This window comes from Sphaerodactylus townsendi, linkage group LG03 (assembly GCF_021028975.2).
Source record: "Sphaerodactylus townsendi isolate TG3544 linkage group LG03, MPM_Stown_v2.3, whole genome shotgun sequence".
Lineage (NCBI taxonomy): Eukaryota > Metazoa > Chordata > Lepidosauria > Squamata > Sphaerodactylidae > Sphaerodactylus > Sphaerodactylus townsendi.
The window spans coordinates 53,024,318-53,048,483 of record NC_059427.1 but is presented as its reverse complement, the minus strand read 5'-3'; the positions used below and the strand labels follow the sequence as shown (position 1 = coordinate 53,048,483).

The 24,166-nt window shown below is 44.4% G+C and overlaps 1 protein-coding gene across 2 annotated transcripts in view; it reads left to right on the top strand.

Moving 5' to 3' along the window:
* The window catches only part of CELSR3 (cadherin EGF LAG seven-pass G-type receptor 3), a 231,456-nt gene that overhangs the window by 86,856 nt on the left and 120,434 nt on the right, over positions 1-24,166 (top strand). For both annotated transcript variants that reach the window (XM_048489745.1, XM_048489744.1), the window contains exons 18-31: positions 1,957-2,051; positions 4,141-4,350; positions 7,741-7,924; positions 10,595-10,729; positions 11,768-11,948; positions 12,179-12,346; positions 13,498-13,624; positions 14,234-14,440; positions 15,551-15,725; positions 17,286-17,398; positions 18,030-18,109; positions 18,575-18,701; positions 19,912-20,025; positions 21,840-21,976. In XM_048489745.1, coding sequence (XP_048345702.1) covers positions 1,957-2,051; positions 4,141-4,350; positions 7,741-7,924; positions 10,595-10,729; positions 11,768-11,948; positions 12,179-12,346; positions 13,498-13,624; positions 14,234-14,440; positions 15,551-15,725; positions 17,286-17,398; positions 18,030-18,109; positions 18,575-18,701; positions 19,912-20,025; positions 21,840-21,976 — 2,053 coding nt within the window. The remainder of the gene's footprint in view (positions 1-1,956; positions 2,052-4,140; positions 4,351-7,740; positions 7,925-10,594; positions 10,730-11,767; positions 11,949-12,178; positions 12,347-13,497; positions 13,625-14,233; positions 14,441-15,550; positions 15,726-17,285; positions 17,399-18,029; positions 18,110-18,574; positions 18,702-19,911; positions 20,026-21,839; positions 21,977-24,166) is intronic.

Genomic DNA, 24,166 nt, shown 5'->3' with positions numbered 1-24,166 from the left:
GGTGACTCCTTTGAAGACATTTGAAGCAGAATTTCTCCTTTGAAGAATGAATTTTAGCCAGGTATGAGGTGCAGAGTTTGTTTTTACCATATCAAGTCCTGAAATACACGAAGGAATGACAAAAGAAACAAAAGGCTTTCTTTATATTGAGCCACAGCACTGGTTGGCTTACTTCATTTCTATCTTCTGTCATTGGCATTGGGAATTGTAGTCCATGAACATCTGGAGTGCCATAGGTTTGCCACCACTGTCTTAGACCAAGGATTGACCCTGGGACCTGGCATGTGCGAACTGTGTACTTAACCACCACAGAGGCCTCAGGGATTACTAGGAGAATGTCAGAGCACCAGATTTAGCTTGTGGATGATCTGGTGAACATTGGAGAGCTCAGCTGTCAGAGGAGAAGCCAATAGTTTCTCATGAGTTCTCTTGGCTCCAGCAGTGACTTGAATAATCCTGGCCCTGGCAGAATTCCAAATTTTTCTCTTTGTAAAATGACACAAGTGACAAACTGACTAAACCAACTTGGAATTTTAAGGGATCAAAGCTGTTGTTACCCTACTGATGTTTCTCCCATTCAGGTCTTTTGCCGAACACCCTTCTAGTGCCACTGGTGAGGATGGCAGTTGACGCGGGTCATGCTGATGATAATGCTGATGCTGTTCGTGATAACTGATGGATAGCATTAAGGATACCTTAATGCTCCCACTAGATATCTATACTGTGTGTTTTATATAGATATCAGTAGTGTGGACCTGCTGGCTTTAGTGGTCCTGTTGACATTCTAGTATTCTAGAAAGCTGCATGGTTGTGTTGTACAAAAAATGGTTGGATTCTTGTGCTTTGGTGCAGTATCCAGTGGTTTAACACTTGAAAAGGCCACATTCCCTTAACTTCAAACATGTGAGTGTTTAGCCCTTCAAGTTGTCTCTCCTCCCACCCCCACCCCTGAAAAATACACAGAGCCTGTATAACCTGGTTCCTGGAAAAGTTGCTGTAAGACAAATGAATGTGAATCAGAGAAGCAAGGGGGGACGGAGTGCTCAACCTTCTCCTTTCCTGCTGCTTTTCCATTCTGAATTGTTCTCCAAGCCTCTCTCTCTCCCTCCTTCCAATCATCCCAATATGTGTTTGCTGAATTAACCCTCTTGAATGTATTGTTGCCTAATATGTTAGCTTTTGCAAGCAAACTTGGCAGGTATGAAAGGTGCTTATCAATCCTAATCCAGAGAAAGGCTATACTTATCCCAGATGAGGTAATCCAACTAATTTATCAAAATTTAGAGGGAGAAACTATTATAGCATGAGGTGGGGGTAACCCTTCTACTGTCCCTGACTGGTACAGCTTTTGAGCAGCACCCGACATTAATACCTGATGGATTCTGCAGGCATTCAGTGAGAGACAGTCCATTCTCAGCACTCCATCTGAGCTGATATACTAGAATTGTCTAATTTCTAAATTTCACACCTGAAGCTGATCCATTCTGACACTTCAGTCTAAATTCATCCTCACTAGATTGTTATGAGATTCTCCAAAAATTAGCAGATTTGAGGATCAGTGATGTGGGTTCTGCTATTAACAGTTATCTGCTCTTTAAAAGTTTTTTATTCTGTCAATCATGGAGCAAATTGTTATGTCATGTGGCACACTAGACACAAGGAACCAGTGATTGATTAATTCCGTTCCCAACAACTCCCGCAGCTTGAAAATATTTGATCTCTACAGTTGGGAGAACACCCACAAGCTCAAATTAATGCACATTAAATCAGAATTCTTAGCAAATTCCTTGCTGATGAAATGCAGGGTTTGTATAACCTCCTCTGAATTGGGTCCCTCCATTGGTGCTGGTCCACAGTGTTACTGGTACTGTTAGTGTTTGTTTTCTTAGCAACCTGTCCCTGGCCAACAGCAGGGGAATGGACCTATCAGTTCCTAATGTTTATATTCTTCCTTAGGTGCAGCAGTTCGGCACTGTGACGAGGAAAGAGGATGGCTGGAACCTGATCTCTTCAACTGCACATCGCCCGCCTTTAAGGAGCTCTCAGCCCTGGTATGTGTACTTCTTGGCATGTGTAGGTGGGCGATTTTATGGTGCTCATTCAATGCATCAGCTCTGTACAATCAACACAGTATATACATGAGCCTTTAGTGACTTTAGTGTACAGTATTTTCAAGGTATATACTGCATGATGTCAGCACATGGAATATAGTACTATGCCAAAAGATGTTTTCACAGTTGCTATTTTTGCAATTCAGTGTCAGTGCCCAAATAATGCTTTTCTGTTTTGGAGGAATTCTTTTCATATTGACAGCTGAGCTGTGTACTGCAGAGGATTCTGGGACAAAAAGTAGGGTGCAAGTTTCATTCACATGGGCCACTGATCACGTTTGTGTGTGACCACACATAAATAAAATGCACACACTAGAATGCACTCGGTCTGCACATTGTAAGAGCAGATTGATGACGGTGGACAAGTTTAATTTTAAGAAAGTTGCTTACGGATGGTCTTCATACGAAGAACCAGTTTAAAAACCACAGTGCTAATGCATTAATCAGAACACGAGAATCTTCTATGCTGGGACAAACATATACCTTATTTTTAATCTTATGCACATACGTATCTTGGGTAAAAAATATCTCAAGGATCTAACAGTAGAGCTCAAACTATGGATCCCCTCTTTACAAGGGTGCTCACTTCCTAGCTGAATAGTTTGCTACAGTGATGCTTGTGGACATGTTTTCCAGAGAAGGCTGCTGAGCTCCACTCAGTTGCTTCTCTTTGTACAGAGCTTTTTTTAAAAGTCCAGACTTAGTATGAGGTGAACAACCAAGCATCCCAAATTAGTATTTACCCTTTTATCCCACCCTTCCTCCAAGGAATCCATGTATCCTCACAACAACTCTGTAAGATAGCTAAGCAGGCACAACCACTGGCTCACCTAGTGAGGTACATGGCTGCATAAAGACTAAACTCAATTCCCCCCATCTTAGTTTGCTGTTCTAACAGGTGTGCCACATTAGGAGTTTTATAGCAGTGAACTGACTACTGCAGGCAACCACAAAAGGTATGTTAGCTTTAGTCTACCAATGCACTATAGCTCAACCAAAGCAGTGATTGTATGCTTGTGTCTTCAACTAAACCAAGGGACTGGAGTGCAGAGGACATTTCAAGCTGTATGTTTACCCCTTAGGCCTGAAATTGACTAGCTTGGTTCCAATTTGTCACCAAGTCAAGTCAATTGCACCACCTAGAGGGCAATCCTATGTAGATCTACTCCTACTCAATGGGTTACTCCCAGGAAGGTGTTCTTAGGACTGCATTAATAGACTTGCATGGATTAAAAGAGGCAGCAACTGGAAAACAAAGGGAACAGCCTCCTCTCCACTTCTCTCAGTAGGAATTTCTCCATCTCTTTTTATAGTTAGCAATAGGACAATGATGGGTCAGGGCTGCTGCCACTATAACACTAAAGAAGTTGTTGTGCAGTAATAATCGTTCATCCCTTAAGGGTTTGATGCTCCACCCTTATTGTTTTACAGGAATTACTTTTCTCTCTGGGCATTCAGATATTTTTGTGCTGAAATGAGCTATATTATAGAGAAATGACATGACAATACTTTGTGCGCAGTAAAATTTATTTCCCTTTTAGATCAACATGGGCCTTTCAAACAACAAGGCAAAGGAAACATAATAAAATAAGAACGTCTGAGAACAGATGCTGGGAATTAGCCTTGGGGCTCTGGAAACTGTTTCAAAACTTATTCTTTGATTAAATTGGGTCTGTTTTCAAGATGAGATCACTGCTTTGTCCTGCAGTCTTTTTTGCAGAGGGTTAAATAGCAGAACCATCTGTTAGCCAGATGTTACTTTTCTCCTGGAGAATTAAACTGCTGTGATATCATTTTGTGACCAAGAATAAATGTTAGGTCCTGACCATCGATATGGCAATTTTCCTAATAGGTGAATTTACTCAAAATGGCTTGTTGTTCTTTGTCAACAATTGACACCAGTATGCAAGACTCCAGTGATCAGCAGTTGCATCAACTGCATTAGTAACCCAACAAACCCTTCCCAGGAAATAGGAACTGGATTTCTTTTTTGCGATGCAATTTATAATCCCCTTTTCTGTGCTATTAGCTGGAGGGTCTGGAAAGGAATGAAACTGAATTGAATACCATAGAAGCCAAGAAACTGGCCCACCAGCTACGGGCAGTGACAGACCAGATGGAGCGCTACTTTGGCAATGATGTTCATATCACATCTCGCCTGCTGTCCCACTTGATGGCATTTGAGAGTAGGCAGCAGGGCTTTGGCCTCACTGCCACCCAAGATGCCCACTTCAATGAGGTAAGCACCTTTCTGTGATTCAACACTTGGTGAAATTGGATGAAGGAGAATTGGGATTTCTGTAACGCTTCTTTCTAACCTTTCTGACAAGTGGGACTGTTGCTGAAAGGGGTGATGCTGGCAAGAATCATACTGGTTTGACTGTTAAGCATACTGCCTCTCCACAAAACAAATGGCAAAGAATGCACCTGAAGAAAGGCCCATGTAAATATAATGGAATATTTTCCTACCAATTTTAAAAGCCTTGAAATGTGCCTTGTGAGTCTTTAAGATGGCCTTGCTGTGAACATTTGAGCCCTTATGGCATCATTTTCATTCAGCCAGCTGAAACCAGGCTTTGCATTATTATACACTTTGGAACATTATTATACACTTTTGAACATTGCTTTGTACTCTGCACCAGGTTTGCAGATCACAATATCTAGGCAAGAACTGTCTAACAATCCGAATGAGACGGTACAAAAGAAGTTTTGAAGCTCAAACATTTATAGCCTGGAAATCATGTTGGTCTTTAACTGGACTGAAATCTTCCCCAGATATACACACATATGCGCGCGCACACACACACACACACACCCCCCTCTAAACTGATCTGAGTCCGCATCTAAAAAGAAGAAGAAGAAGAAGAGTTTGGATTTATATCCCCCCTTTCTCTCCTGCAGGAGACTCAAAGGGGCTTACAATCTCCTTGCCCTTCCCCCCTCACAACAAACACCCTGTGAGGTGGGTGGGGCTGAGAGAGCTCCGAAAAGCTGTGACTAGCCCAAGTTCACCCATCTGGCGTGTGTGGGAGTGCACAGGCTAATCTGAATTCCCCAGATAAGCCTCCACAGCTCAGGTGGCAGAGCTGGGAATCAAACCCGGTTCCTCCAGATTAGATACACGAGCTCTTAACCTCCTACACCACTGCTTAACCTCCTACGCCACTGCTGCTCCTAAAAAACTTCCTAAAAAGAAGTTGTTGCCGGAGGGGCAACTGCACAGGCACCTTTCCAGTTTCTCACACATCAAGAGAGCCATGAAGAGAGGCAGGGCAGGGTGATATAAATAGAGTTGTGTTCGCTACATGCCCTCGGCTACCTCTATTGAACCAACTGCCCTTCATAGTCATGTCTCATTTCACAAAGCAGGTCTGTAAAATAGTGTATATTTATTTATTGGGTTCAATACAAGTACCCCAAATATCATGCAAAAACAACAGGGGGAAAAAGAATAATCATTTTATTCTTCTTCTGGAGCCCAGTGACTTTTTATGGCCCAGACATCCCAGCACACATGAATCCACTGAGCAAGTGACTGTGTCTGTTTGCTCCTTCAGCTCTATTTGATGCAGCAGGTTGTTGCAAATAGCAACAGCAATAGTTGCTGCTAAGAAATGCCAGAATCTTGACTTCTACCCAACTCCTGTTTAATTGGCTGAACTGTAAACCAAGAGGCACCTATCATCTTTTCAATTTCATCCAAAACTTTCTTCTGTGACTGTTTCATAAGTATAAAAGAGGCCCACATATGAAAACAATTTCCTTCACCCTTTTAATCCTTTCACTATCTTCCATTACCTTTCCCCCACATACATTTAATTGGTATTGATATATTATACCACCTGTTCCTAGCTACATGAGAAATTTCTCTAACTTAAATAGAAGAATTTTACTTCCAAATCTCTTGCCATTCCTCCTCTGTAGTTTCTTCCCCTGAACCCATACACAAGTTTGCATATTCTATTTTAAACTGACAGCAAACTACCTCATCCCAAAAGAAGGCCTCTCAACTTCACCATTCTATAACTGGCAGCAAACAAACAATGAGGGCGATCTGGTAACTTTTTCTGAGATCCCTAATACAGGTGAAATATCTACCTTGCTGATAAAATAATATGATAATCTTACTTCTTCTGAAGCAGCCTTTTGTAAGGCCCTCTAAAAGAGCCATAAATCCTTCTACCGTAACTTTGCACCAAATAGTATAGGCTCAGAGCATACATGTACACACAACTATCAACATTCCCCCAATTCTGAGTAGTAACATTCACCTGGCAGTAAAGTGTAGCTTTATTATATGACTGTAAAATTGGCTCCCATCCAATGGCAGGACAGCCAATCCACAAATTCCCTAAGCGTCATGCTACACAATGTAAGTCACATGCCTCAATCTTATCAAAGAAAAAGCTTCCCATTACTGAAAAAGATGAGCCAAGGCAACACTCTTCTTACCTACTCCATGCTTCCTAGATCAGCGGTTCTCAACCTGTGGGTCACGACTCCTTTGGGGGTCAAATGACCCTTTCACAGGGGTCACCTAAGACCATCAGAAAACACATATTTCCGATGGTCTTAGAAACCGAGACACAAATAATTTTATGGTTGGGTGTCACCACAACATGAGGAACTGTATTAAAGGGTCGCAGCATTAAGAAGGTTGAGAACCACTGTCCTAGATAATGAAGCCTGGGGAAGATTGTTTCTGAACTCCAAGTGTAATAATGTCAAGGTGGAGTGGAGCATAAACAAAATCCTTCCAAATTCTTCCTAAGAGAAATGTTTGGAGGAAAAGTTTCAAACCAAGCAGCCTTGTGTGTCTATTTAACACAATCCCTGTGATCAAGAGAAGGGAGAGGTGGCAGCCAAGAATAAAGTTGGGGAAAATACCTTTTGTGGACCCCACTTGGCTACCTCCTGTGGCACCAAAACATCAGTCACAAGATACCCTTCATAATAACATTGAATTCTCTCTTGCATACAGTAAGAGCTGGTGGAGGCATTGTTGTATCCTGCTGACCTCTGCAAATAACTCCTCACACAAGTGCTTCCTAGAGGCACCTAGTTGGTCACTCTGTGAACAAACAGCTGGATATGATGGGCCTTGCTTGGTCTGATCCAGCATGGCTTTTTGTATGTTGTTATGCTTTGTATTGTTGAAGGCTTTCATGGCCGGATTCAACTGGTTGTTGTGGGTTTTCCGGGCTGTGTGGCTGTGGTCTGGTAGATCTTGTTCCTAACATTGTATAAGAGACTTCTCTCTGTGATACACCTCTGAAGATTCCAGCCACAGATGCAGATGAAACGTTAGGAACAAGATCTACCAGACTGCAGCCACACAGCCCAGAAAACCCACAACAACCAGTTCTTATGCTTTGTTTGCAAGAACTATGTAATACCACAAGCAGGACCTATTTCCACAATTGGAAAAAAATCTGTTACTAAAAAGGGGGGGGGGAGGAAAATCTTAAGAAATGTAATGTTGACAATGACCGTTATAAATATCCTGAACAGCTACACCTGTGGGTTTCTGGTTATCTTTGGCCCTTTCCCTGCTCTGTCCTGAACTCTATGAAGTGCTTACAAAGGAGGATTTAGAGCTTCAAGTTCTATCTGTCATCTCTGTCCACAGAACCTGATACAGGCTGGTAGCTCTGTGCTAGCACTAGAGAATCGAGACCACTGGGACACACTGCTACAGAATGATCATGGCAGTGCAGGTCTAATGGAACAGCTGAGGGAGTACACCAGCACACTGGCCAGCAACATGAAACTCACCTACCTCAACCCTGTCGGTGTGGTGACCCCCAATATTGGTAAGTGTTGCCTCTGCTGAGGTCAGAGGGCCTGTGTAGTTTTGATAGGGTAGTCCACCAACCATCCTACAGGGTTGAATGAATGCTGTTACTCATAGAAAGGCAGCAGATAATTATAAATCTCACCTGCCTCAAGGAAGTTCCAGAAGACACGGCATCTCGTTCGGTCTGAGCTTTGCTAGCTCCCATTTGTATTCACTGAAAGGAGCAAATTGCTGGTTTAGACTAAGTTTAAACTCTTGCCTCAATGTTTTGAAGACCTTTAATTTGATAGGTGGGCTATTTTGGGTTGATTTTGACCCACTAGTTTTGATAATATTCAGAATCAGTCAGTGCAAGCATGCCATTTCAGCAGAAGAGGCAGCCCCCCCCTTCACCCTCCTTTTTTTCTTTTTAGTCTCCTATGTCCCTTTTTTCTGTTTTCTTTTTCTTTTATGTTTCCTTGGATTTGCTACAAAACTTTTAGAGTACTGAAGGAATTTTAAAAAAAACATTTTATCAACTAAATGAAGAAGCTTTCTTTGTTTTCTTTGTAACACTTATCTGATTTTGAACAACACCAAATGGATTTCAAGACTCACAGACTTTAAAGCAACTAAGTTGGATGGCAAACAATAAACAGATTGATTTATTGACTCTCTTGAATGTGGAACTCTTCTCGGCTGTGAGATGCAGTGATCAGTAAGCTCTTGCAGTGAGTTATAAGAATGTAAGAGACTTTGTCCAAAATTGACAATAACTTAATTGGAGAGCCGGTACAAGTAAGCTGACTTATTTACTTCCTCGGTGAAGGCACGTGAAATTCTGACTGTGTATTATAGTGATAAGGGTTTTTTGAAAATATTTATAAGTACTCAAGAGACTTTTCTGTAAAGGCGAATGATTGTTGGAGGCTTAGGGTGGAGCTACACTGAAATTTCTAATTATTCTGCCAAATACAGCCTCATATCTGTCATAACAGGACTATTTCTTGCTGACTATGGGAACAGAAGCAGCTATTGTTCCATTCTTTAAAAGTAAACATTCTCTCCAGTCTTGCTGATTACCTTTATTTGTTCCTGTACATTACAGTTACTTTTAGATTTTCAATACTTTTTGTATATCATTGAAAAACCCCATTTACTTTGATATGTTGCTGCCACCTACTGTAATGGAGATAATTAAACAGCTTCAGTCAATCTCCCTGCAAATAAGCCAATCAGAACTTAATATGAAGGAAGACTTTTAAGAGTTTAAAAGAAGAAATTCAATGATCAAAATCCAATTTCAAAGAACAGTTAAAGAATGATTTGCAGTGTATAAGACAGGAATTTGTCTCTTGGAAAAGTTCAGAAGAATGTCCAAGACACAGGGACAACCATTCAGACCCAACTGGAATTATTTTGCCCAACCAAACCACCAGCAGAATGGAACATTGAATGAAGAGGAAACAACAGGTGAAATAGATTTCAAAAAAGAATTTGTTGAGAGTCCACGAAAATATATCCCAGTTAGTGAAGATCTTCTTGACCATGGGGCAGACCTACAGATAACTATTAGTAGACTGATATACTAATCTTTCAAGACCAGTTGAACACACTCCTGAAAAAAAGTGAGCCCAACTTTCTAAAACAAATTTCCTTGTAAGAAGATGCAGAATGTAATTGGAAAATTTTACTTGCTTTAGAAATGCTCCCATCTGCAAGGAAAATGGTTGTAAAAACTGCAAATCAAGCAAATCAACTGGCAACACATCTTATAGATGAAGATTTCTTTGAAGACTCCAGGACTGTCTTTAAAGAAAAGCCACTAGTAAATATAAAAGGTGGTGATGACTTAGCAGGTGTACCCAGGAGTAAGTCCCATGGGTTTTACTTCCAGGGAAGCATCCTTATGCTGACAGCCAACATGACTTGAGTCATTTAAGTGACTAAGGACAGAACTGCAGCATCAGATTCTGCAAACATTGCTGCTTCAACTTGGGCTATGACATTATGGGATCAAAGCAGGGTGCCTAGTCTGGTTTACCTAGTCAATGATGGTGACACAGTATTCTTCCATAGTATATCACTTTTATTTTATTTTAGGGAGCTTTTCCCCATGTGTTAGGTCTAGAATACCAAACAGTGCCCTGAGAACTTCCTGTGCAGAAGTATCCATACTTTAGGGCATCTGCACTATAGGATACCAGAGAAGCAGTCTATATAGTCTTCCATCAGAGAATGTGAAGGTATACTCCTGGGGGACTAGATGCAGAGGCATTGCTTGAGTCCCATTTCATTCTACTCTGTCACAGTTTTGTGGGCAAGTATCTACAAGAGGAAGGCACATCTACCCTTAACACATGCAATTCACTGATCTATTTTCCAGAAAATGCACTTGTACAGAAAATACCCAGAAGCAGACCATTGCACGTCTTTTCTTTAAAATATGTGTAAATTTTACTTCAGCTATACTACCTTTATACATTAATGTTGTTAGAAAGAAACAAGAGATGTAGCCCTAAGGGCATCAAATATACTTCACAGGTAAATGTAAACAAGCATATTTATGTTTATGGTTATAGATGTCTCTGAGCACTGACACATCTAAGTTTTTCAGTCAGACAGTTTCTATTTTTTCTCTGCTCTTGTGCAGCATGATCCACTCTGAAATCTCAAACTAATTCTTTCTCACTTTCCCCTTACACAGTGCTTAGCATTGACCGCATGGAGAATACCACCAATAACAGGAGACGCTACCCTCGTTATCACAGCAGCCTCTTTCGCGGTCAGGTCATGTGGGACCCACACACCCACATAGTCCTTACACCTCCCAAAATAGAAGGTAAATGGCTGCTGCTTCTGTTCTCCACCACCCTCATCTCAATGGACCTAGAAACCATTGTAACCTTCCGTGCCTGATTCAACCTTACTATTTATTGTTCTTTGGGCAGTACCAGGAGGAAACAGATAGCTGAGACAGACCGGTCATTGCAGATGCTCTGGCCTGGAATTCCTGACTCTTCTTATGGAGCCATAGAGAACGGCTGTTCAATTCAATCCAACATTAGTTGGAATGCTTAATAGGAGACAGAACCCCTTGCTTGCCAGGAGGGAAAGAGCTGGGAGAATTGTTGATCATTAGCCAAGAAGCAGCCTCTTCTCAACAATTTAGTGCCCAGGCTGCATGTACATGTGCCTCCCTCCAGGAGCAGAGCAAGGGGAAACTGCACTCGTGGCATGCCTGCGTCCTGCACCCCTGCCACAACCCTGCACTGGCACACTGCCTGTGCATCGCTCCCCAACCCCGCCCTCTTGGCACTATGCCACTGCCTCCCTCTCGGCTTTGAGAAAAAGTAGCTTCCTTTGTTGCAAAAGTACCAAGTGTAGTTCTTTGGACTTATAAGGAACAGCTAAGGACAAAAGATTCCAGAGGAGTGTTAAAGTGACAATACTGGGCATTTCTTCCCTCTTTGTCATTTGTGATGCTGAGCATGGTCTGGAAGACGCTATTTTCACAATGTTTTTTTTTTTCCTGAGCACTGAATCAATGATATGGCAATGACCTTTGTGTTGGGAGCCAGTGTGGCAGATGGTGACCCTTTCTAAAGTCATTCTGCCAAAGAAGAATACACCTCTTCATTTTGGCCTGCTTCTTTAAGGCTGAAGAAAGAATAACTTAAATAAGAAGCTCCAAAAACTCTAAGCCAGATGCAGTCAAGCCTTGCATGTCGAAAATATCTATAAAGTCCATATATGAAATGCATACTACTATATATACATACACATATACATACAAATGTGTGTGTGTGTATGTAGTATTTGTGTATATGTATGTGTATATACACACATTCTACTTCCTGTTTTGCTTTCCTGCTTCTAGCTCCAACTACCACAGCATCTCTATCAGCTGGCATTGAAGTCAATGACACTGTGGAAAACTCCCTCCCAAAGCACTCCCCGCCAGAACCTGAGTCTGCAGTAACTATCCTCATCCTCATAATTTACCGCACACTTGGAGGACTTCTGCCTGCCCACTACCAGGTGGATCGCCGCAGTCTCAGGTACCGACTCCTACTTACTTGTCTGCTGGGCTCTTTGTTAGGCTTCTAAGCACTGGCAGCTCTGTGTGGGCATCCTGTGGATTTTGTCATCCAGACTTGAAACTTGAAAGCAGTTTGTTTGGTGTCTGCAAAGCCAGCTCACATTCCAATGCTGTCAAGACACTTGTTTCAGTCTGAGGTTGATTGGCATCAAGGGGCATCCTCTAACAAGGCTTGTTTGTTTTTTACAGGCTCCCCAAAAACCCTGTTATGAATTCCCCCATAGTGAGCGTATCTGTGTTCAGCAATCACACCTTTCTCCAGAGCACTTTGGAGACACCCTTGGTGCTAGAATTCCGCCTGCTTGAGACGGTCAACCGCAGCAAGCCCCTCTGTGTTCAGTGGAATCACTCTAGCCAGTAAGTTGCTTTGCTGCCTGCGCAATCATGGCTTCTTTCCTCTTCCTTCATTCTCATTGGACTTAAGGCTTTTAGAGGAGTCCACAGGGCCCAGTGGGAAGATCATGGGGCTTGGCCATGGGAAGCCGAGTATCTAGTCCTAACTCGGGCTTTTTTTGTATGACACTGGAAAAGGCACTTTGCTTATCTGTGCCTCAGTCAAAGTTCATGCATAAATTTCCCTCTTCCAATAACCACATCATGGCTTGAATATATGGAACAGCCATCACACCTCAGCCATCACAGACAGAGGATTTGTAACACCTCATCTCAAAATGCCAGAGGAGGGGGGGGGTTCAACATTCAACTATCAATCATTATGTGTGCATTTGATTTCTGCTTCCGTATCACTTTAGGATAACTATCCTTGATTTTCAGCTTTCCCTCTAGGGAAGAGTATGATTCTATTAAACACTGGTGACTACTACAGCTACTTCGCATTCATTCAACATCAGCAATTGCACTGAGGGGATTTGGGACCACCCTAGTGCAAGATATGGAGTGGGCAGAGTTTGGGGTTAACAAATGGACAGAGGAAAGTAGATGATTTGAGAAGATGGGATGGTGAGGCCAGTGTGGTTCAAGAGCAAGACGACTGCTTCAGAAAGTTTCTTGAAGGAATGGGCTTTGGGAATAGAAAAGAAGAGGCTGTTCAGACACAAGAAACAACTTAACAGAAAGCATGGCGGCAGAAGTGGGAGGAAATAATAAGGATCAGCGCACATAGAGCTTTCAGCAGTCAATACATTTTGCACACATTATCAGGTTGGAATCTTTACAGCATTCCTACTGAGTAGGCAAGAGAGTTGCCCACCTAAGGCTCTTATAAATGTGAGGCCAGAGGGATGTCTGAACTGTGGATTTCCTGGATCACAGCTGAAATGTTCTCTTCTGTTAGGGGCTAGATTCATTAGTTTTAGCCATCTATTGGGAAGGCCTCACTATTTAAAATAATCAGCTACATCCTGATCCCTTAGAAGAGGTAGCTAACTTATCAAAGCTGAACAACTGTTTCCTGCACCAACAAGCATGGTACCTGGGCCCTCCAATAGTATCTCCACACCTGCCTCCAAGAGGAGATCTCTCTCTGTTCAACTTTTTTGTCTCTGTAGGATTGAGCCCACTGGCTTCTGGACCGCACGGGATTGTGATCTTGTGTATCGAAACACTACACATGTCCGCTGCCACTGCTCCCAGTTTGGCACTTTTGGAGTCCTGATGGACAGCTCCCACCGAGAGGTAATTCTAATTCTTTAGCCAGTGGTGACTGCTTTTGATTTGTAGGCAGATAAATTAGTGACAAAAATTAGAACAGTACGCTCTGGTGTCACAGAGGGGCAAACTAGATACTGGCAGGAGGATATATTTCTTTATTCATAAGTGTGCTCCATTTACAAGTAAAACAGAAATAGCATTGGTCATAAAAAATAAGGAGCATGCTGAATTCTCCTCCCCCATACACATACACATCCTCAGTTTTGGCAGCTGTCTTCTGATGTTGGAGCCAGCTGGGGGGGAAAGTCCCTCATCTGCAGGTAGCCTTTCTTGTAAAATTGGATCCTCCTTCCCAATCTGCTCCATGCATAAACAAATCATCACCATGATCAACCATGTGGCTGCCTTGCTACATCTAGTTCAGCCCTGGCAAGTAACAGGACACAGACAAGTGGTCTCTTTAACAAGCAGGAAGTCTATCTAATCATCTGAGCAAAGGTGAGCAAGAGAAAGAGGTAGCTTGATGAGCATCCCTGTGACATCTTCTCAGTGTTAGGCTGGAGAAAGAGACTCTTTCACACAAAGTGTGCACTTTCTCCCTCACCATCTTTCTTCTTTGGTTTCTCCCTGCAGCAGCTTGAGGGTGACCTGGAGACCTTGGCCATTGTGACCTATTCCTTGGTGTCTCTCTCTCTGGTGTGCTTGCTGCTGACCTTCTTCTTCTTGGTATGCCTGAAAGGTCTCAAGTCCAACACTCGGGGCATCCACTGTAATATCTCCATCACCCTCTTCTTCTCAGAACTGATCTTTCTCTTGGGCATCAACCAAACTGAAAACCAGGTAAGATGAGGAGGAGGAAGGGCCAGTCTCTGAACGTACTAGGTCAAAAAGCCACTAGGACAGTGGTGGCGAACCTATGGCACCTCTCTGAGGGCATGTGTGCACGTAGTTCGTCATATGGGGGGGATCTCTCCCACATACATTCACATCTAGGCTGGCCTGAGCCGCTTGACTTGATGTGCATGCACCCCAGCGAGCAGGGAGGACTCGGCTGGCAGGCCTGGTGCCTGTGCTCCAAGTGGCTGCTGCCCAGGGGGAGGGGGGGCAGAGCCGGCAGAGATGCTACAGAGGCACATGTGGGACTTGCTGGAGGCTACAGCAGGCTGGCTCCTGCTCGAGGGGGTTATTCAGGTTAAATTGCTGCATTGACACTTTGCGATAAATAAGCGGGGTTTGGGTTGCAGTTTGGGCACTCGGTCTCAAAAAGTTTCGCCATCACTGTGCTATGGAGAGGGGAACAAGTTTGTAAAACAAGGATAACAAGAAGAATCAACAGTCATGCTAAGTGAAGAAGTGCATATCATGAAATTCACATATGGACAAGCCAGTAGGCTTCTAGGTTTCCCCTGCAACTCTGGCAGAAGTTGAGATTCCTAGAATTCTTCTCTGAAGAATTCAGAGCCCTTCGGAGCCCTTTGGGGATCGGGCGGTATATAAATCGAAGAAATAAATAGATAGATAGATAGATAGATAGATAGATAGATAGATAGATAGATAGATAGATAGATAGATAGATAGATAGATAGATAGATAGATAGATAGATAGATAGATAGATAGATAGATAGATAGATAGATAGATAGATAGATAGATAGATAGATAAAAGTCTAAATTGATATCACACTCCCAAGTGTTGTTGGAGAAATACCAGAGCCGTAGGGAGGGCAACTGTGCCTGGGGCACGTGTGCTCCCTGCACTCCCGCCACACCCCGGAACGTCCCTGGAATGCCTTCATTATGCCCATGCCCCCCCATGCGCCAGCCCCTTGATGCTACGCCACTGACAAATACAATAATGGAAATATTGAGAGTTGCGCAAGTTTTGGTATAGGAGCTTCGGTCTGGGGACATGTGGCCGTCTTTTAATGGTGGGTGATTTTCCTCCTTCTAGTTCCTCTGCACTGTGATTGCCATCCTGCTGCACTACTTCTTCCTTGCCACTGTTGCTTGGCTCTTCGTGCAAGGGCTCCATCTCTACCGCATGCAGACTGAAGTCCGCAACATCAACTATGGAGCCATGAGGTTCTACTATGCCATTGGTTGGGGAGTCCCAGCCATTATCACTGGTAAATACAGAAGGGTTTAGAAAGTCAAAATTTTCTCTGCTTATCAAAAGAAGAAAAGATGAGGGCCAAAGCTGTAAAGCCACTTGTCCTCCAAACTGCCTTTCCTCCAGTATCAGGTGACCAAGGTATCCCCCCCCATTGGTGTTTTTTTTGTATTTTTTAGTGTTTTTTTGGTTTTTGGCCTGCAGGGGGTGCGGTTTTAGGCTAGCAGCACCACACTTTCAGGGATTTGTTGGGAGACTCTCCTGATAATACCAGCCAGGTTTGGTGAGGTTTGGTTCAGGGGGTCCAAAGTTATGCACTCCCAAAGGGGGTGCCCCATCCCCCATTGTTTCCAATGGGAGCTAAGAGACGATGGGGCTACACCCTGAACCAAACTTTACCAAACCTGGGTGGTATCATCAGAAGAGTCTTATAAAGATACCCTGAAAGTTTGGTGCTGCTAGCTTAACAATTGCACCCCTGACAGCAGGCACCCCAAATTTCCCAGATTCTCCTTTTAAACCCACCCCCTTTGGCATGGATTTAAAGGGAGAATCTGAGGTCCCCAATTTAAGAAGAAGAGTTTGGATTTATATCCCCCCTTTCTCTCTGTAGGAGACTCAAAGGGGCTTACAATCTCCTTGCCCTTCCCCCCTCACAACAAACACCCTGTGAGGTGGGTGGGGCTGAGAGAGCTCCAAAAAGCTGTGACTAGCCCAAGGTCACCCAGCTGGCATGTGTGGGAGTGCACAGGCTAACCTGAATTCCCCAGATAAGCCTCCACAGCTCAAGCGGCAGAGTGGGGAATCAAACCCAGTTCCTCCAGATTAGAATGCACCTGTTCTTAACCACTATGACACTATGCCACCCCAAAACAGCATCACTTTCAATGTTGTTTTAACTGGGAACCCCAGATTCTTCCTTTGAGGTGGATTTCAGCATCACAGCAGCTGCCCATGGGGTGTGTGCAAAACTCAGATTTTGCACCGGGCTCCATTTTCCCTAGCTACACTTCTGCCTGGAGGGGAGGGCAGAAGGGACTGCCAGCTGCTGGCTGGGAGCCCAGCCAGTGGGGGCAAAGGCGGGGGCGGGGGCGGGACGGGCAGGGCAGGGGAGTCTGCCGTCCCTGGCCTCAGAGACCTGCTTTTATAAGTACTGAGGCTGGAGGTGGGGCTTGAGGAAGTGTGGACACACCCCCGGGGGCAGGTGGGGGCATGGCCACCCCCAAACCCACCCCATTAAAAATCTATACCTATGTCACTGGTCCACACCAAATGTGTGGTTGTGTGGTTTATGTAAGCATAAAATGTGAGAAACCAAAACATTCATGTCTATATTCATATATTTTTGTGGCAGTAGTCAAGAGCGATCATATAATTTAGAGGTTTTTTAATTTAGTGAGTATCCACCAGTATGCAGATCTTCTACAAAACAGCCTAATAGTTCAGTTTGCAATGTTCAGTCTTAACCTCGCATTGGACATAAATAACCAAAAGAAAAAGGAGGATGCAGATTTGCAGTGAACACAATATGTTTTAAGATGCCAGGGCAACTGATCAACTCTTTTCCGGCTGCCAGGATTATCGGTTGGGTTGGATCCAGAGGGCTATGGGAACCCAGATTTCTGCTGGATTTCCATACATGATAAACTGATCTGGAGTTTTGCAGGGCCCATTGCTGTTGTCATTCTGGTAAGTATTTCTGACACAGAGTCACTCTTTGCCAAGACACTCCGTGGTTTATTGTTCCGAATTCAGCATATTGTCTCCCCATCCTGCTGCACCCTAGTTCCTTTTCCTTTTATAAATATCTGGCAAGAAACCTTGCTCATTTTCCTTTGGCCTCTTCTCTGTTTATCATGTTTCTTTTCTCCATCTTCCTAGAGATTTCTGAACCTCAGCCCAATTTGCTGTTCTTTGACAATTGCACTCTCCTCCTTTTCTGCTCTTCCTCCTTATATTTTACCATGAGGCTGAAATCCTTTCAGACCATGGGGAATTTTATTTGTGGTGTTATGGGAGACCCAAGTGGGAAAATAGCCCCATGGGTCTAGAGGCTGAACTGGGGTGGGGGTGGGGAAGGGGACAAAATCAGTCTGTTTCTTCTGTGAAACCCCAAGAATAAACTTCCATAGGATCAGAAAGGATTGTTGGAGTTATTGGGGGGGGGAGGGGTGCGGATGTGGGAAATATGGGCAGTCCTTGAATTCATGGATCTCTGGATCCAACCCAATGGGGATGCTAGGATGAAGGGCAAAGTTGACAAGACCGCTATGCTCTGTGCAAAGGTTGAGCTGTTCCTAACCAATTGGTCTGCTTCCAGATGAACGGGGTGATGTTCTTATTTGTGGCAAAGATGCTGTGTTCCCCGGGGCAGAAGGAAACAAAGAAAAAATCTGTTCTGTGAGTATTAGCCAGAAACAAAAATATGTTTGTCGTGCAGGCTGCTGTATAGCAACGCTTTTTTTGTTGCAAATATTTATGTCAGCATAATTGTCCCATGAGCCACTTTCCACCTTCATCACAGCAAAGTCCTGCCATGTTTTCTGTACTCCTTTGGTTGATTGGTTTGTTCTTCCAACTGTTATTTGGACTGGCTGCCTCCACTGCGGCTGAAGTTGCTTGAGGCAGGAATTGTGAGTTTTGTCCTTGTTCCTATTTGTAATGCTGGAGTTGTAAGTTAGAAAAGCCCCCATAAAGAGTCACACTGGAGGAGCCAGACTTCTAGCACCCTGTATGGGTGTGGTGGGTGGGTTCATATGTCTCCTCCTCTTTTTACATTGGTGTCTGTTGGGTTGAAACTCAATTGCAGATTATAACCTCTGTGTCTGTCCTTCTGGGTGGCTCTTTCTCTCTGTCTCTCTCCAGCATGACGCTGCGCAGCTCCTTCGTTCTGCTTCTAGTTATTAGCACTACTTGGCTCTTTGGCCTCTTGGCTGTCAACAACAGTGTCCTGGCTTTCCACTACCTCTACACTATCCTCTGCAGCCTTCAGGTAATTCTCTGCAATAGGACAAAGATGGTTAGGTGGAATTTAGTAGTACAGGCAGAGGGGAAGATGATGGGATTCTGGTGAGAGCTGTTCCACAGAACCTTCTTCTCAGATGAAACCTACTTCTTCCTATACATTCACCTCTCTTAAGTTTCAAGAGTTAAGTTTCAAAAGAGGCACAGGATGCTGCTGTTGAAGAAACAGAGGTCTGGATCTGAGACGCACAAGGCTGTGGGTGCACAGTTGTTTGAATCCAGGCTGCTTCCTCTACACCAGGGGTAGGGAACCTGCGGCTCGAGAGCCGCATGTGGCTCTTCTGCCCTTGCACTGTGGCTCCACGAGCCAAACCGCCGGCCCCATCCTTGCCCGCCCTGCAGGCAGCAGGGTGGGCGCACCAACTGCCCACGGTCGGCTGGGCTGCGCCGCAGGCTTCCCCTCTCGCCCGCCCCGTTGGAGCGGGTGCTTTTCCGGCGGCTGGCGAGGCCGAGCTGCCGGCTTCATCCTTGCCCGCCCTGCAAGCAGCAGGGCGGACGCATCCATGCGCTTCTCAGAATGAGCGGAGTAAATTTTAAATGTCAAAAATTATTTGCGGCTCCAAGTGTTTTCTTTTCCCGTGGAAAACAGGTCCAAATGGCTCTTTGAGTGTTAAAGGTTCCCTACCCCTGCTCTACACAAAGGCATGAATAAAAAAGTTTAAGGAGGATAAAGCCAGAAATTCACCCACCTAAAATACTTGCTAAAACATTTCATAAAATATTCTATATCAGCACATTTGTCTGAGTCACTTTGCTAAACTTTCTGAATACCTGATTGGTGTCAGATGTTTGCTTCAGTACTGCTAATTTGCTCGTCTTGTTATGTCTTTTTATTCATCAGGCTTCCTTTGGCTAACGTTTAGTGTGCTGTTCTGTTTGGAATGCTTTTCCCAAGAGCCTTTCTAACATGCAGCTTTTATCCATGGATTTATTCTACCCTCTAGTGGAAGCTGGAAGTAGTGGTTGTGCTAATTTGGTTTCTCGGGTTTGTGAATATTAACAGTAATATTTTGCATTTATGTAGTATTTCCCCCCTGTGCAATCTGGAACAAATAAGAAGAATCTGGACCATCAGATCCATTTTGAGATAGGAAAATGAGCATCCATCTTTCCTCTCCAGTGAGTCGTAAACAGGCTCGGTACATTGGATTCACAGCCTCTCTTCCTCTCCATCCCAGGGCTTGGCAGTTCTGGTTTTGTTCTGTGTCCTGAATGAAGAGGTGCAAGAAGCATGGAAACTAGCCTGTCTTGGCAAAAAGCCTACAAGTGAGGAAGCCAACAGAAGCAGTCAGGTGGGGACTATATTTGACCTCACTCCAGGAAACGATTACTTTTTTCAGTTCTTGGATTTTGCTGTAATGGTGCTGTCTCCCCGGGACACCTATGATTATTGCTTAATTTTGGCTTCCCTTCCAATTATGTAAAATGAAAGTTGGTGTAACCAGCCTTTCTTCCAATGGGTTCAGAATTCTACCATAGGTAAGGCTCTCGAGCCTTAGGCATGGAGAAGTTCTCTGCAGTTTCTTCTCCATCACAAAGTACCAGTGCATGGAATGATGAAAGTGGACACAGAACTTTTTCTCCCTCTCCAGTGTTACTAGAAAATGTGAGCATTCAGTGAAGGGCAGCAGGTTCAGGAAAGACAAAAAGTGGGATCTTTTCACACATTTATTTATTTATGTATTACATTTAAAAAGAACAGTTGTTGCAGAGCATTTTCTTTAAAGTTTGTATTAAAGAGGGTAGCATCTAATTCCTCCTTCCCCTTTTCTGAGCAACACTGCAGGCATCATTTGGGTTCAACAGCAATTCCATTTATGGGAATTATAGTTCAGCAAGGGCTACTGGATGTCTCTCAAAGAGAATCCCAGCACCCTTACTCAACTACAGGATTCTTTGAGGGAAGCCAAGAGAGGTAAAATCAATATTGTTGTTGTTGTTGTTGTTTTTTCTGTCCCTCCAAAAATATAAAATTGTTGTTGTTGTTGTTGTTTTTTCTGTCCCTCCAAAAATTGACTGACACAGATTTGGTGAGGATAAGAACCAGTTATGGGTCACAGCCCAGCCACTGAAGAGGACAGGAGAATGGAACTTGGAGGCTAGACCTCAGGTTCCAAGACCTTACTCCTTCAAAGAGAAATTTAAGTGAATAAGAGCACTCCCTCAAAATGGTTGACCACTGTATTAAACAGGATTCTGGAATAGATGGACCAGTGATCTTATCCAGCGTGGCCCATGGGTTGTTAAATCACTTGCAGAGTTCAGTGCAACAGGATGTATTGATAGCAACTAATGTTGCTGGCCTTAAATGGGGAGTTATACAAATTGATGGTATTTAAGTCCATCCATAGCTAGCAATGATGACGAAATGGAACCACCAGAGGCAGCCATCCTCTTAATCCTAGTCGGGGAGGGGGCAATAACAGGAAGGCTTTGGCCTCTGTGCCCTGCCTGAAGGCCTTCCGGGGGCATTGGTCTGGCCATTATGTTGTACATTAGATGACTCATATGTGGCCTGATCCAGCATGGGTCCTGTAACTTTTTCTGATTAGGCCATCTGTGCTTCCTACCAATTGCCCTCTTTTAAGCTTCAGTGATGCTTGCGTAGCCTTGTCCTGCCAATAAAGTGTTACTGTGTCTCAGCCAGCAATGAGAAAAGAGCTTCACAAAGAATACATGATCAGAGTCAGTTTCATTGTGCATATCTGAGTTCATAGAGTGTCTTTACCAGTGCTCAACCTTCGTATCCAAAAAGCAGCTTAGAGATTTGCAGTGAAAAGGAAAAAAATAGCCAGTACTTTTTAATATCTGTGAGATTATGGCCACTCAGGTCCCAGGAGATGAATGGACTATGAGTGCCCCCCTAAGTCCTGTATGACAAGCCACGCTTGCTAAAATTCCATCTTCTACCAAAGCAATCTGTAAAACAGGAGCCCTGTTTTCCTTTTCATCTTGTTACCTTACCGTACCAGTAATATGTGTGTTCTTGAGTGTGTTCTTCCTGTTGGCCTCGGCGCTTTTTAAGGAAAGAGCCCTCTTAGCATGCAAAAGATTCTCAAAACATCCTGTCCAAAAAGGTGACTATATTTTTGCTCTTCCACCACAGGGCCCTAATGCCTACAACAACACAGCTCTGTTTGAGGAGAGTGGTCTCATCCGTATCACCCTGGGAGCTTCCACCATCTCATCTGTTAGCAGTGTGCGCTCAGCCCACACCCATTCCAGCCAACGGGGCTACCTCAGGTAAGGAAAAGCAGGAATAGATCTTTTATTATTCCCAAGAATTTACAGCTAGGGGAAAGTACCGGCATGCTGGGAAGGTTATTCCCTTTCCTGGAGGCCTAAGAACCTTTTGGTCTTAAGTGTGGTTCCTCTGCTAATGAGCATGGAGTTCATTGATTGACATTGCTGATATTTCCTCCATTATTTTCCTGTTTTGTTTCTGCTGGGTACTCATCTACAGTTTCACTTGGGCCTTGCAATCTTTATTGCAGCCACTGGAGGGGTGGTTTAGGAGTTTCTTACGGTGGAAATTTAGTTGGGCAAAGACCTTGAAACCTTACCAATCTGATTCTCAAGTTTTAAAAAATATGGTCCCTTATGTGCTCTTATGATGGGATTCTGTATGACAATGTATGGGACAGACCATATGAGAACAGCACAGCAAGGTTATAGATTATGGTAACTCTACCATAGTAGGAGTCTACACAAACTTGTTTTGCTGTTCCCGTCCTGTACCACTGAGTTCTCTGGATGTATGACTGATCCGTGTGTGTGTGTGTGTGTGTGTTTAATGTAAAGGTCACAGGAATCACATATTTTACAAGAAGTATCCTATTGAGGGAGCCAAAAGTCCATTCAAGTTAATACAGTCTAACTAACTGGCAGCAACTTTCTCTGGGTTTGTGTAGATTCTAGCTGTGGGTGTAAAGGATTCCAATATGAATTGGTGATGGCTGGGACAGCCGCCAACTGGCCTTGCACTGCATTACCACTAACCCGAGTTGGGCCAGCATCTGCGGCGGAGACTCTGGCGGAGACCTTATCTCTGCGAGAGAGATGAGAACTCCGTTCCCATGGGAATCCGGGAGGGGGGATGGGATGGACAGAGTTATAACCTGTGCTTCTGGCGGGAGACTTTATTCCTGCCACGTCGTGTACGTGAACTTTCTAGGATGTCTGAATAAACGGTCTTTTACACCAAAAAAGCCTTTTATTTCTGCTTCTATGGAATTCCTTACATTGTGGCAGGAATCCCTAGTTCATCTATCATTCCCTAGGGACGAGTGGACCTCTTCCAGGGTGTCTCCGAAGCATGGAGAGGGTTAGATATTCCAGAATCTGTAGGAAGGAGTCGCGGTAGGCCCCAAAGGGGGCTCCGGGCTTTCCGTTATGGATTTGGAGGGGCCGGCGGGAGAAACGAGGTCGCCGCTGGTAACTCTTTCCCACGTCCCTACGTATCCAACCACGAGTCTTCCCTTACTTACCGTTGGGACGAGGCGGCGAAAAGCGATCATGTGGATTTGCATGAGTGGATTTGGGGTGCTGTCTATAGGATCGAGCGCCTGTGGATCCGGATATCACTGCCCGTTTCCGTGTGGATTACAAGAGCCTCCAGATGCAACCTGTCACGGAAGAGGCGAGGTCTGAACACCTTTCATGCGGCAACACAGGAGTCCATTGAGCGATTCCTGGACTTCGGCATTATTTTGGTGATGCTCCCAAGAATCCACCGTGGCATAGCACTGGGGCCCGTCCGAAGACCACCCGTTGAAACCCGGGACTATATCGGGGATTGGGAGGGGTATCCGTACCAGCTTCCCGATCGGACCCCCCAGATCCCGAGGATCAGCAGTACTGCGCAGGAGGTGCCCGATGGAGCCACCGGTGGGCAGCGAGGTCCCTACATTCCTGATAGAAGAGGAATCCGAAGAAAGCCTGCATTCCCCATCCCGGATCTATTCCCCTCCCATAAAGAGAGCTGGGATGAGGAAGTGGGCCGACTGCGAAGATGCCCAAGAAGCATGTGGCCCGATGAGCGCCAGCTATGGGAAAGGCAGGAGCGAGAGCAGCGGCAGCAAGAGCGTGAAAACCTGCAAAGAGACCGGGGAACAGCAAGCGCAAAGAAATCAACTAACTTCCGAATTGGACGGCCGAGGACCCGAAGGCGGCTGCAAGCGGCAATATGTGCAAGAACCTATCAAAGTCCATGATAAAGTCCTGGAACACTCCAAACTGGACTTACAAGCGTCAGCGAAAGCGTTCAGCGCGCTAACGTCGCATAAAGTGAGACTAACTGCAGCTGTTCCAGCGTAGGCGAACTGGCCAAACTAGGAGCGAGAGAAAGCAGCTTTGCATGCGCACCAGGATGCCTTGACTCGCATAGGAGAGAGATTTAGCAGCCTTGGAGAGGAGAACTGAAGAAGCAGCAAG